The sequence below is a fragment of the Harpegnathos saltator genome, unplaced genomic scaffold (genome assembly GCF_003227715.2).
Source record: "Harpegnathos saltator strain DR-91 unplaced genomic scaffold, Hsal_v8.6 scaffold170, whole genome shotgun sequence".
Taxonomy (NCBI): Eukaryota; Metazoa; Arthropoda; class Insecta; order Hymenoptera; family Formicidae; genus Harpegnathos; species Harpegnathos saltator.
The window spans coordinates 228716-241287 of record NW_020229951.1 but is presented as its reverse complement, the minus strand read 5'-3'; the positions used below and the strand labels follow the sequence as shown (position 1 = coordinate 241287).

General features: G+C 48.7%; 2 protein-coding genes across 6 annotated transcripts in view; one reads left to right on the top strand and one right to left on the bottom strand.

Moving 5' to 3' along the window:
* Window positions 1-401: 401 nt before the first annotated feature.
* Window positions 402-2245, bottom strand: LOC105180757 (uncharacterized). The gene is made up of 2 exons (XM_011137034.3): window positions 1731-2245; window positions 402-1598 (listed from the first exon to the last, which is right to left on the bottom strand). Exons 1-2 carry the CDS (start codon window positions 2046-2048, stop codon window positions 1326-1328), a joined length of 591 nt encoding a protein of 196 aa, XP_011135336.1. The 5' UTR covers window positions 2049-2245; the 3' UTR covers window positions 402-1325.
* Window positions 2246-2902: 657 nt separating this feature from the next.
* The window catches only part of spg (dedicator of cytokinesis spg), a 49792-nt gene continuing 40122 nt past the window's right edge, over window positions 2903-12572 (top strand). For all 5 annotated transcript variants that reach the window (XM_011137031.3, XM_011137030.3, XM_011137029.3 and 2 more), the window contains exons 1-4: window positions 2903-3183; window positions 10467-10550; window positions 11026-11219; window positions 11624-11772. In XM_011137031.3, coding sequence (XP_011135333.2) covers window positions 3147-3183; window positions 10467-10550; window positions 11026-11219; window positions 11624-11772 — 464 coding nt within the window. In that variant the 5' untranslated portion in view covers window positions 2903-3146. The remainder of the gene's footprint in view (window positions 3184-10466; window positions 10551-11025; window positions 11220-11623; window positions 11773-12572) is intronic.

Sequence of the window (12572 nt, the reverse complement as noted above, 5' to 3'; positions counted from 1 at the left end):
AGTTCTCGAGTCGAATTAACTGTTGCTATCAAAGACCGTTGCTTGTCCACGAATGTCGATTATGGAGTGGAGAAATTCAATTTGGCAAATATCATCGCATCGTAAGTTTATACGCGCTGCGTACTCGCGGGAGATGTTTGTGTATTGGCAATAACGGATCACGAAATTAATATTGCATTACAGCGCTTGAATTTCATGCAAATTTCTGTCGAACGTCATGGGTCTTTAATAGTATCTTGTCAATATTGTCAATATTATCTTGTACGCTTATATAGTTTTTGTATCACATACGTACGTTGTAGTGAGAAATTGCAACGTACATACACGATACGTCACGTTGTGAAGGTTGAGAAAGACTTGGAATGTATCTTTGGACAGGGTCGATGAACACCTGGTTTTTCAATAAAAAATTTTATTATGTGCCAATAAATAAATTAGATTTAGATATGTGGTAGCTTAAGAGCAGGGCTAGATCAAGGCCGTATATTAGAGCTGCCTTACTTTAATCATTTTAAAGCAATGGCCATTGGACTTTATTTAGTCCAAAAACTGCCTTATATACGTGCAGAATATATAAATAAGTATATATTAATATACAATAAAAGGATGACGATCATTTATGACGATCTCGTCGGAAAGGATAGAGTTAAAATGTTATCTAATGTCGAAATCTAGTTTGAATTGAAGTGTGCGTTTTATTCAGTGCCGAGAAACTTGTATTCTCATCTATCCTTTCGAACGAGTAATTATCACAACGTAATAACACAATTGCTCGAGTATTCACGGTATGACAAATTTAAAACATTCTTTTCTGAATAAAGAATTCACCCAAGCAACTCTTTCTTGTAGAAGCTGCGCATTAAAGTAAAAGTAAGAAAGAAATCATCGAGTCGTATTGATGCGATTCTCTTGCGAACAATCACGAGACTTTGGACGTTATTTCAACTACCAACACTCAACGTATAATTCAGATCAACAATCGTTGGCCCTGCATGCTACGCATGTATCGTATATTGCGGATATAAATATATGTATATAAAAAAGTAGAAATAGAATTAGTGTACGATATATGTGTATATGTGAAGAAAGCGATGGAATGAGTATTGTGGAAGGTATACAAATCAGAATACCTATGCTATTTGTATAAAATCATTGCTGGCTCCACGACAACCATGATTGCTCGCAGCAAGGAGATCTCCTCGCGATTGAACATAAATTAATCGTATTCGATATAACGTGTTGCACAAGGCACGCAATCCCGACTGCGTCCGCTAGGAAGTAAAGAGATCGACATGGTAATATTCTCGAAAGGTGCCCGCTCCCTTTTATCTAAGCATGGAGAATCCTTTAGCTTTTGTGAAACGAAACGGTCTGCATTGTAAATAGCGTGTGTTACATTCCGGTGAACCATGCATCGATGCGGAGTCGTTCTCTTTGTCCCATGCGTGCCTGGGTGACTCGATGCCAAAGGGGCTGTAGAGCTTAGTAGGTGTGCGACCCAATAATTGACGAGAGCGTGTCTGAGGTGTTTGCATTCTGGAACCTGGTGACTGCTGCTCTTCTAGTCTCTGACGTCTGCGTGTGGAGCTTCTGAATTTCTGCACATAAAAAATAGGGTCACATAAAAAATAGGGTCACCGTCCAAATAGGATGTCAAAGACAAAATTGAGTTAACTTGTTGTATAAATTTCAACATTATTTGAACGTCCACAGTTGCGCGATATCCTTACCTGGGAAATTGTGCCAAAGGTGGTGCGCACGGAGGATATCGTCCTGGACAATTTTTCGGCTCCGCTCCGCAGAGCTCTACGCGAATCCGCGGATACGTTGCCAAGACTGATGTTGTTCCAGGATCGATCGGCGGTCGCGGATTCCTTAGTCTTCGGCGGCTTCTCCTTGGCGTTCTCGCCCGAGCGATCCTTGTCGAATCGATCCTGCAGACGTTGACGCAAGTTTCGCGAATTTCGCACCACCATCTCTGGCGAGTTTCGCACAGCCAGCACTTCCCGGTGGAATGTAAACGACACGCTACGCGAATCCGGCCGCATCCTTGCCCTCGACGACGGAGACGCTCGGCGTCGTGCTGGCGTGTGCGTCTGTGTGATCCTGAAGCCTCCCACGAGTCGTCGCTAACGACCAAAAGCCGATCGAACGAACGGCACGAATACGTTCGCGGCCGTGATGTATGCGAATAACCGTTCTTAGACAATTTTTCCGCTCGTATACCCCAAACTATAGTTAGAGAGGAAGCTTCCATAGGATTTCCATGGTGTCGCGCATGGCGTAGCATGCTCTGATTGGCGGAGCCAAAGTGCAACGGTAGTGTGCAATGTGCAAATACCGCGAAAATATTTTCTAAAGCGAACGTATCAAAATGAAAGAATCTCTCTCGCATCTGCGTTTTCCGTCATCTATGAGTAGAAAGCGCTAAATTCATAAAACATGAAACTACGTGGAGATGTTCTTACGAGGACCTAGGCGGTCCCGTGAAAGAACATGAGTATGTTGAAATTGTAAGAGGAAAGCGATATCTTCTAAGGGTATCTCCAAAAATAACACTTGTGTATCTCTCCGAAGATAACACACATCTTCACATTTGCATCCTATGTATGATATGACTAAGTGATAGGTAAACACATAGGAATCCCATGAATTGTCACGGCACAGTATATCAGACTTCCTCGATCAGAAATAATCAAGTGTTTGTGCAATCGACCGAAAAGCAGGATAAATCTTGCTTCATCCCCGTCACTGGTTCCAGCCAATCGTCCAAATTCTCCAAATCCCTCACACAAAACACGGAACGCACGCACAGTCTCAGCGGGAGACCAGGGCGACGCGCACGTCCCTGAGCGCCACGTGACGCGCCGTCGTCGTCGACCTGTCAGGCGGGGGAGGGCGGCGTTGCCGGTCAGTCGGCCGTGGTTCGTCTCACGGCCCGCACCGGCAACGTTGCTCGCGCGGCACGGCAGGCCGCGGTCGCGCAGTGTGCGACACTCGTGCGGCAACACACCCAATGTTTGTGTTTTGGAATTTCTCGTGATAATAAATCGCCAGGCGAGTGAGCGGAACGCGCGCACGGCAACCGGACGCGACGCCGTGGCATGTAGCGCCGACCCAGCTCGCCGTCACCGTCGGCCGTCGAGATGTGGACGACGACGAAAACCACCAAGTACGGCGTCGGTGAGTTTTATCTGCGCACGAGACTCCCCTGCCGCCCTCCCTGTCCCGCTCCCGCGGCTCCCGCTCTCTCACGTCGCTCCTCACTTCGGACCTGTCAAATTCGCGGCGCGTCCGAGGCAGCGCACGTGATTCTCCGAGATTCCGCGAGAGATCGGCGAGAGAGAGAGAGAGAGAGAGAGAGAGAGAGAGAGAGAGAGAGAAAGAGAGAGAGAGAGAGAGAGAGAGCGGCGTCATTGACTCTGCCGCGTGTCCTCGAAAACGTGAGATCACACGTCTTCGCGGATCCTCGTCGAGAGCGGCTTCGCGTCTCGTCCCGTCCCGTCCGTAAAGAACTCTCACGGCGGATGGGAACGCGCGCGCGCTCTCCCTCGTTCTCTCGCTGGGCGGCGTGTGCGTGCGCTGTGCTCGTCGCCGGGCGCGTGTGAGTGCCCCTGCGTGTGCTCCATTCATGCATTGATCGTGCGCGCGAGTAGTAAAGTCCGCGCTTGATAAGCCGAGAGCCGGCTCCCGGGCTCCGGATTTCACGCTCGCTCACTCTCGATCATGTTTCTTTCAGCAACGTCCTCGATGCCGTCGAACCCGTCGCGACGCTCTCGCGAGCCCCCTTCCCCCTCCTCCGACTGTCGTGCTCGTATCTGTCAATTTTCCAGATCGCTCTCGGGGCGGGGGTGGGGGGTCTCGGCGAGCCGCGAACGCGCGCGAAGGCGTCGCGAGCGCGTCTCGCGCCAATTCGCCGTTAATTCGACGTTAATCTCACACGTTGACGTCTGCTTAATGCACTGGAAATTGAACTCGTAATTTCAGTAAGCAGTCATTAGGACAGTAGCTAAGTCTTTTCCATAACTCGCGCACTCGCGGGACGATAATCCACACCGCTCGTCATATTCTCGTTATTAAGCTCGAGGAGTTGCGAAATGACGACTCGCGAAACGTCTTCGCCAAGTAACGAGGACGTTCGGCGATGTTCGTTCGGCGGAATTCGATACGCAACGCTCGCGTGACATGCCTACGTGTAACAACGACGTTTAGCCAGGCCAAGTGGCTGCTCCGGGTTCATCGCTTCGAGACGTGGCGAAAGGTTTGCACGAAGAGAGCGAATTATCGACTCCGCGATCGGAATTAATTCACGTCGGCTCATCGTCCGGCCGGTATTTTTTCGCGATTAATTAACGCTCGCGTTAATCCCCGGCGCTCGTTTAAGGTCGTTAGCGCGCCGCCGCCGCCGCCGCCGCCGTCGTCGTCGTCATCGTCTCAATCTTCAAGCAGTGCAAGCGACTCTAATCCGATAAACAGCGCCTTTCAGCCGAGGAGAAAGAGACGCGCGCGGACCCCTTCTGCTTTTTCTTCTTTCCAGCCGGTTTATCCGTATTCTTCTCGATAAGGTAGTTTATCTCGAAAAGGAACATTCCGCAAATCCGCAAATGGTCAGACGTTTGGGCCTCGTCACGATGGTGGCCAATCGTCGTCAATGAGCGTGGTGAAATTTTTCGGAGGCGACGCTTTCGAAATCACCGCGGCCCGTCGATTTTTTTTCGCCGACGGCGACAGCTCTTCCGGGATTTTTCCCGGCCATTTATAGAGCCGTGCAGACTAAGGGTGCATGTCAGCGACACGATTAAAGCACAATCTTCCAATCTACCAATGTACGGCACTATTCACGCGGTCATGCCCCTATGCATTATTTCTTTTCAGCGACCATGGTAGATGTAGAACCGTCCCTGTGCCGGCTCTCTTTCTTTCGCTTTGCCTCTCTCTCTCTCTCTCTCTCTCTCTCTCTCTCTCTCTCTCTCTCTCTCTCTCTCTCTCTCTCTCTCTCTCTCTCTCTCTCTCTCTCTCCCCCCCTCTCTCTCTCTCTCTCTCTCTTTCTCTCGCTCTTTCGTTCGCTCTCTTGTGTGTAACAAGTCTGCAGATGCATTATTGCTGCCATTACCGAGCCCCTCGTGCATTAACTGTAAGCCGTAAAGGCAGATCCATTTTAGCTCAAAAACATCGGAGAAAACCTCGTAGCTATTCATTTTTTACGGCAACCTGCCAATATCTCTCTTTCATGATATCAGTAGGACTTCTTATCGGAGTCGGAGTTAGAGTCGTGCGTGAAATGTGAACGACATCTCTCTGTCGAGCCTCTTCCCTCCCTCCACTCTCTCTTTCTCTCTCTCTCTCCCTCTCTCTCTCTCTCTCTCTCTCTCTCTCTCTCTCTCTCTCTCTCTCTACTTCAGAGTTCATATTCATCAATTTAATCTCGTATTTAATCTCGCGTCTACGAAATTTCCGGTGAAACTCAGGTAAACCGACGGGGCATTCGCGAAATGTGTTGCAGAGAGTATCATGTACGATATTACGTGAAAACGTGATTTATACGCCGCGGCCCGAAAGTTACGGCGGATAAATTCCGCGGAAAATATAACCATCCGCATTAGCATTCAACCGCTCCTCTTACATTCAGACGGTGTGAGAATTATAGCGCCTATAAATATCCCGCCATTTTGCAGGATGCTGTAATGCGACTCGAAGGCGCGTAATCGCGTGAATGTTAACATTGGCATCGGCTGTATCGCGATTAGCGACATATCGGCGCACTTTTTGCCGAGAGCCGTCTTCGCCGTTTATTAGCCGCATTTTACGCGCGCAAAAAGCTCTCCGGTAATTCGGCGGTCGACGTACGCGCGTATACGTGCGTGCGTCGCGCCTGTGAATGTGTGCCATCAGGCGCTTCTGACATTTTATGATCGCGCATAAAGCAGCGTTTCCGCAGCGAAAAACGGGCTGTCGCCCGTCCGCGTCCGCCCGAGTCGTTCTCGCGTCAACCTCGCGCGGCGAAAATAGTCGTGCCTGCGTTTTGCAATTGCCGAGATTTCGTTGTATTCTTTCTCGCCGAGTCTCGATCGTATCCGGGAACCCGAGCCAGTCGGTGGAACCTCGCCAGAGCCGTAACGCCGACTACAGCATCTCGCGAGCGTGTGCAAAATATTCTTTTTACTTTACTCTGCGCATTTTATTTTTAACATTCAAGATGTCGCATTTATTCTCGATACTATGTTACTTCATATTATTATTGTTTTAAATATCGGATGTAATATACCGTGACATAACGCGGAAAAGGCGGAAGTGCGGCGTCGCACATACACACACACACACACACACATGGATCCAGGGGCCATTATGATTTCAGATGTCATTGTTTATGTCTTCATTTCGTGACCCTTCCGAACTGCTGCACCCCACCTACCGGCGTTATTGATGTCTGACGCCGGCTCCGCACGTGTGGCTTTTACCACGTGTGTGCGTGTACGAACGGGAGCGCTAATGGCACACGTCGGCAAGTGTATCTGTGTGTGTGTGTGTGTATGCGCGCGCGTACCTACCTTTTGCTATTATTATTTATACAATCCCAATTCCGGTACAGATTATTCACGCGTACCAATACCTTCTATCCCGCCTCACTTTTCAAAGACTTCAAAAACTTAAAAAACTTAAAAAACCTTATTTCGAGCGTAGACGTATTAGGGAGTTTTTGCAATACCGTCTCTCAGATACACTAATAGAAAAATATAGTTGAATTAACTATAATCTCACTATATTTTATAGTTCATTTTGGTGTGTCAACCATATTTTTATAGTTTGTGGAACCTGCAAAATATAGTAGAATAAACACAAATATATAGTCAATGATTGTCTTAAATAATTTTAGTTTAGTTCAGTTACTTTTACCACATATATGGTAATTTCTCATTCACAAATATTCTCATTCACCTACCATTTTATATTTGTATCCATACAATAATTTTAGTTTAACTTACTATAATTCTTAGTAAAAATATCATATGGTTGGTTGTACTATGCCTATATCGTAATTATTACCGATATTATGGTAATGGTACTTATTATAAATACGATATTTCGGACTATTTCGGATAATTTAGTCACTATATTATTATAGTTCCAAATATCATATACTTTTCTCTCAGTGTACGATAAACACTGATCGTAAATGCTATTGGTATCGTATATATGGCGACGATATATTTCTGAGCGAATAACGTTCATGATGATTTACGTTTACCTTTATCTGAGAGACGGTACACTGATAGAAAAATATAGTTGAATTAACTATAATCTCACTATATTTTATAGTTCATTTTGGCGTCAATTCGCCATTTTATAGTTCGTGGAACCTGCAAAATATAGTAGAATAAACACAAATATATAGTCAATGATTGTCTTAAATCATTTTAGTTTAGTTACTTTTACCACATATATGGTAATTTCTCATTCACAAATATAGTGAGATTTAATATTCACATAGTTACATCTGTCATCATTTTGCAAATATTCTGATAATATTGACTATATAAAAGAGTTACTTTACCTACCATTTTATATTTGTATCCATACAATAATTTTAGTTTAACTTACCATAATTCTTAGTAGAAATATTATATGGTTGGTTATACTATATGCCTATATCGTAATTATTACCGATATTATGGTAATACTTACTGTAAATATGATATTTCGGACTATAATTTAGTTATTATATCATTATAGTTCCAAATATCATATACTTTTCTCTCAGTGTGTTGCAAAAGCTCCGCATTTTTCATGATTTCTCGGCGACTATCGCCGAGATACGCGTTCGCTTTACCGCCAAGTCGAAATATTCAGCACGGTGCGCACGAGTCGCCATTAGTGCTCCGAGGAGAGGAGCGTAGGCCCGCTATGGGAAGGGCGGAAAATTTGGGAAGAACGGCAGAAACGGCCGGCAGGCCTGTGTGCCTGCAGTCCCCCTCCCCCCGCCCCCCACGGCTCGCGAGTGTTTCGTACGGCCGAGAAAGGGAGTTATCGATTTAATTCCCCGGGAAAAGCCATGGGGGAAAGCCGTGCGACGCGAACTTCGTCGTCCCGCGACGTCCTTTGTTCGCGCCGCGCCGCGCCGGGGATACTGGCGGAGCGCGGCGACTGTGGAATATTCACGTGCAATTTTGTACTCTTTTTTTTTTTTTATTATTACTTACACGGCCAAAATGCGAGGGACGAAAACAAAAAGAAGTCGCGGCAAAGTGCCGCGCGGTGCGCGAACGCACAGCGTTTGGAATTCTTCCGTTCGTCCGACTCGCGCCGTCCGCGCGCTGTAACTTCATACCGCCGTTACTTTATATCCCTGCATTTTCGTCGCCTCTTTGCCCACGATGCAGATCTCTATCTGGGAGTGTTGTTACTTTCCATCTGTCGTTCCTTTCTTCCTTGAAATATCGAAGGCTATGCTGCGCTGCGCCGCGTGAATGCGGTATTAAGCGCTTCGCGAGAGAAGCACGGAGAAAGCAGCGGGGCTTGACGGGCTCCCACTGGGAAATTTTCTATTAAGGCCAGACGAGACTGTGCGGAATACTCTGTCTGCCATCCAATGACGCAAAACATTCCGCGTATAAGCGACGTTCTATCGATCGCGCTGTCTCTCTCTCTCTCTCTCTCTCTCTCTCTCTCTCTCTCTCTCTCTCTCTCTCTCTCTCTCTCTCTCTCTCTCTCTCTCTCTCTCTCTCCTCTCTCTCTCTCTCTCTCTCTCTCTCTCTCTCTCTCTCTCTCTCTCTCTCTCCTCTCTCTCGCGACAAACACGTGCCGCGCGCGGCGCGGCGCATTGTCGGGCTTTCGTTGGCCGGGTCGCCGCAAAAATACCTCATTGTTATTGTCCGACCGGGTCTAACCGGGGAAAAAAGTCGACGCCCGTCGATTTTGTCGTAGGTTTCGCGCGATTTCGGTCGCGCGTCCACCGGTCGAATTTGCAGAGGGAAGTTATCGATCGCCGGCTGTGAGTCCTAGTCTCGCAATTAACACGCGCCAATTGGACTCTCTCTCTCTCTCTCTTTCTCTCTCTCGTCGGCCGTCGCGCGTCACGTTGGCTCTCACGTTGGCTGTCTCGTCGAAATTGATGAAGCGCGCGCGGGGATCGATACGACCACGAGCGTTTTCCGTGAATGAACGCGAATGAGCTCTCTCGGGTGTGCTCTCTCTCTCTCTCTCTCTCTCTCTCTCTCTCTCTCTCGCTGGAAATGGAAAACGCGCGCGCGTGTCGCGGCGGCGCGCGCGTCGCTGTCGAAAATTGTGCCACTCTCTGTCCTACGCATCGCGCTCGTAGACGACGCAGTGGGCGGGCAAATGAGTAATGCGAGTTACATCGCGCTGATACAGGATGCCCCAAAAATGGCGAGCAGAGCGCGGCATCCTGTCCTTGGGCGCAATTCCTCGCGATTTTCCAGCCGCGCGCCGACGACGGCGAGTCCGCCCACTCGCTTCGCTACTGGAAGATGATTAAGTCACGTAACGATTAGTGAGCGATTCGGTCAGTAAAAATACAATTGCGACGCACGCGGACGTCCCGAGTTGGAATTTCCCCCGAGGAACACGTCCATTTTCGAAATTTCCTGCCATTCTCTCTCCCGACACACCCTGCGTGTACACCCGGCCACGCGCACGTAAAACCCAGAAAGACCACGAGAAACGTAGGCAGAGCCGGAGGGAAAGGGAGAGAGGGAAAGAGGGAGTGGGAGCGAGAGAGAGAGAGAGAGAGAGAGAGCGAGAGAGGGAGAGAGAGAGAGAGAGAGAGAGAGGGAGAGAGAGAGAGAGAGAGAGAGAGAGAGAGAGAGAGAGAGAGAGAGAGAGAGAGAGAGAGAGAGAGAGATGGGACGCGCTCATTGAGATGCGTCTCGCGTGCGTTTCTCCGACGGAGGACCGGAAGCTGGCTCGTCATACGTGCATCGTCACGCGTATCCGGTGCCCCGGAGTTGGCTTATCGAGGCTGACGATTCTAGGAAAGAAGCCCGTGGTGTTGTGACCTTCCACAGGATACACTCCGCCTCGGTCCATACGTGTAATTGATGCTAATTCGCTCGCCGTTGACTTGTAAACGCGATAGACTCGCGTGCGGCGTAACGTTGCGTCGTTTCGAAGCAAATTTCCAAGCGATTCCGATTTGTCGTCTCCTCGTTCGCTACGTCTGCAATATACAAAATTATCTCGCGCGCGCGCGCGCGCTTACATATCACACTGCGCACGAGCGTTGGTTGATAAACAGAAAAGGGGACGATTGCGTCACGTTTGTACAAGCGTATACTGTTAACAGTTATCAGCCGTGAGACATGTCACCGTTTACACCGGCGCTTGTAACGAGATCTAGTCGAGCGTTAAATGACGGCGGCACTAGTTAAAAATATCAGCGCGTCACATCTCGCAGCTCGATAGATAACAGACCATTATTACCCAGGCTTTCTTTCTCTCTCTGCTTGCAGCTGTGTACAACTGGCGAGGGGACACGCGCTATGGACTACCCCTGGAAATCGGAGAAACCGTGCAGATCCTGGAGGAGTGCGCGGGTACGAAATCCGACACCGACCGATCTTATCACACAGTCGCGTGCGATCGCGACGCACGCCACGGGATTCTCTGGATACGAATGGACGCCAAGGGGAATGATGAGGTCATCAGGAAGCGCGGGGCAATTCCGCGTCTTCGCAATTACGCATCCTCGTGTCGCACGGAATGATGCAAACATAAATAATGACAATTCATTCTCCTTTTTTTTCCTTTTTTTTCTTTTTTTTTTTTTTTTTGGAAATGTCTCGAAACGTCCGGAATACTCGGGTTATATTACTCCGGCTCGAGCGATTGCGCGATTTCTCGTATCGATGTTCGTTATCATCGCTCGCGAGTCGATGTACCATTGTTACGACCGCGAACTTCCAGCTGACTACATTATTCACGCTTGGCGCTTGAAATATCAAACTCTCGCGAACGCGGCCGGGGCGCGTTGAGAGATGCAACACGGCGAAATTTCCGCGGCTATTCCAGGCTGGTTCAGAGGCTTCACCACGAAGAATCGCGCGGTGAAAGGGATCTTCCCGAGCTCCTACGTGCACCTGAAGCCTTGCAAGATCGACAATGAGGGCCTCTTCGAGTCGGTCATACCGCTGGAGGATCCGGTGGTCCGCGAAGTCACCCTCGTGCTGCGGGAGTGGGGCAGCATCTGGAAGAGGCTGTACGTGGTGAGTGCACACCTTCGTCCTGCGCTTCATCCCTCCCGCGGAGGAAATCTGCTTTTGTGCTCCGAGCCTGACGAGACGATATATACTTGGGCGATATTAAAAGTACGATCGATGATGAGGACATTGTGAAACTTTCCGCCGCTATTATTAAATTCGCTGCATTAATTTCCTGCCATTGTCTTTCATTCCGCCCTTCCCTCCTCCCCCCCCCCTCATCTCCCCGCCGTTCTCTGTTAGCTCGGCTCGTTCGAGAAATTTACGTTTCCAAGTAAAACGGGAAGATTGATTTCCCCGGGCCGTAATAAACACACACCTCCTCCGCCGCGCCTCCACAACGAGCTTGTGCGCGAAACTTTTTTAATGACTCAAAATGTGGCCCCCCCGGCTTTGTCTCTCTGTCGCAGGAGCGCGAGGAATACAAATTCAACGCGTTGCGCAAAGTGATGCGAGAGTTGCTGGAATGGCGGCGACTGCTTTTGGCCGGCACCCTCACCACCGATAAGACGCGGGAGCTGAAGCTACGAGTAATCAATAAAGTGGACTGGGGGAATCGGTGAGTCGCACCACAAACAAAAAGAAAGAAAAGCAAGAATCTCACAGCCCTCTTTGTGCCGCTAAATTCGCGGCACGCGTCGCGATCGCGAGATTAGAAATTATCTCGCTCTCTTCCGCGTCGTTGTGTCTCCTCCTTTCATTAAGGAGGATTTATCGGCTACGTGAGCCTGTTCAACCGCGCATTGATTCGCTTTACTTACCACGCGAACGTGTTGATTTCTAGCCGACCGAGGGGGAGAGAGAGAGGGAGAAAGGAAGGTCCGATTTGTACTCGTTGCGCCGTCCAGCCGTCGAAATGCTTCAATTTTTAATCAAAACTTCAGTCGGACAACTACCTCCTCGTGCAAATAAGCGGTTCGCGCTTAGTCGGAGGAGGAGCATTCCTCCGCGCGGGATATAACCTCCAATTGCAGCCGGGGAAAGAAACTTTGGAATTGTTTCCCTTCTCGCGTGACTACGTACCAATTAAGCTCGCTCGTTCGCTCGCCCGGCCCGGCCCGGCGTGATTACCGCGCAGAAGGAACCAATGACAGACTGTGCGGTTGGAAAGAATTTCTTTTATTTTCGCTCACTCATTAATCGCTATAACGACGTTGCACATATTGGCAGTCTTCCTCTCGTGGTTGGACGCGAATTGCGAGAGGCGTTATCGTACATCTCCTAAATCCATAAGGATATTCTTACACATTAACGTATCTCTTATTCGCGTATCCTACAATATAATAGAAGGCACGTTGCAAACAATTACAACTATATTACTAATCTCTCTCTCTCTCTCTCTCTCTCTCTCTATCTCTA

What these genes read in the sequence shown, in the direction of transcription:
- LOC105180757 (XM_011137034.3), bottom strand. Translation starts at nt 2,048, where the DNA reads ATGCGGCCGGATTCGCGTAGCGTGTCGTTTACATTCCACCGGGAAGTG. An exon ending in CCTTTGGCACAATTTCCCAG is followed by an intron (nt 1,599 to 1,730) that starts GTAAGGATATCG and finishes TTTTATGTGCAG; the next exon opens with AAATTCAGAAGCTCCACACG.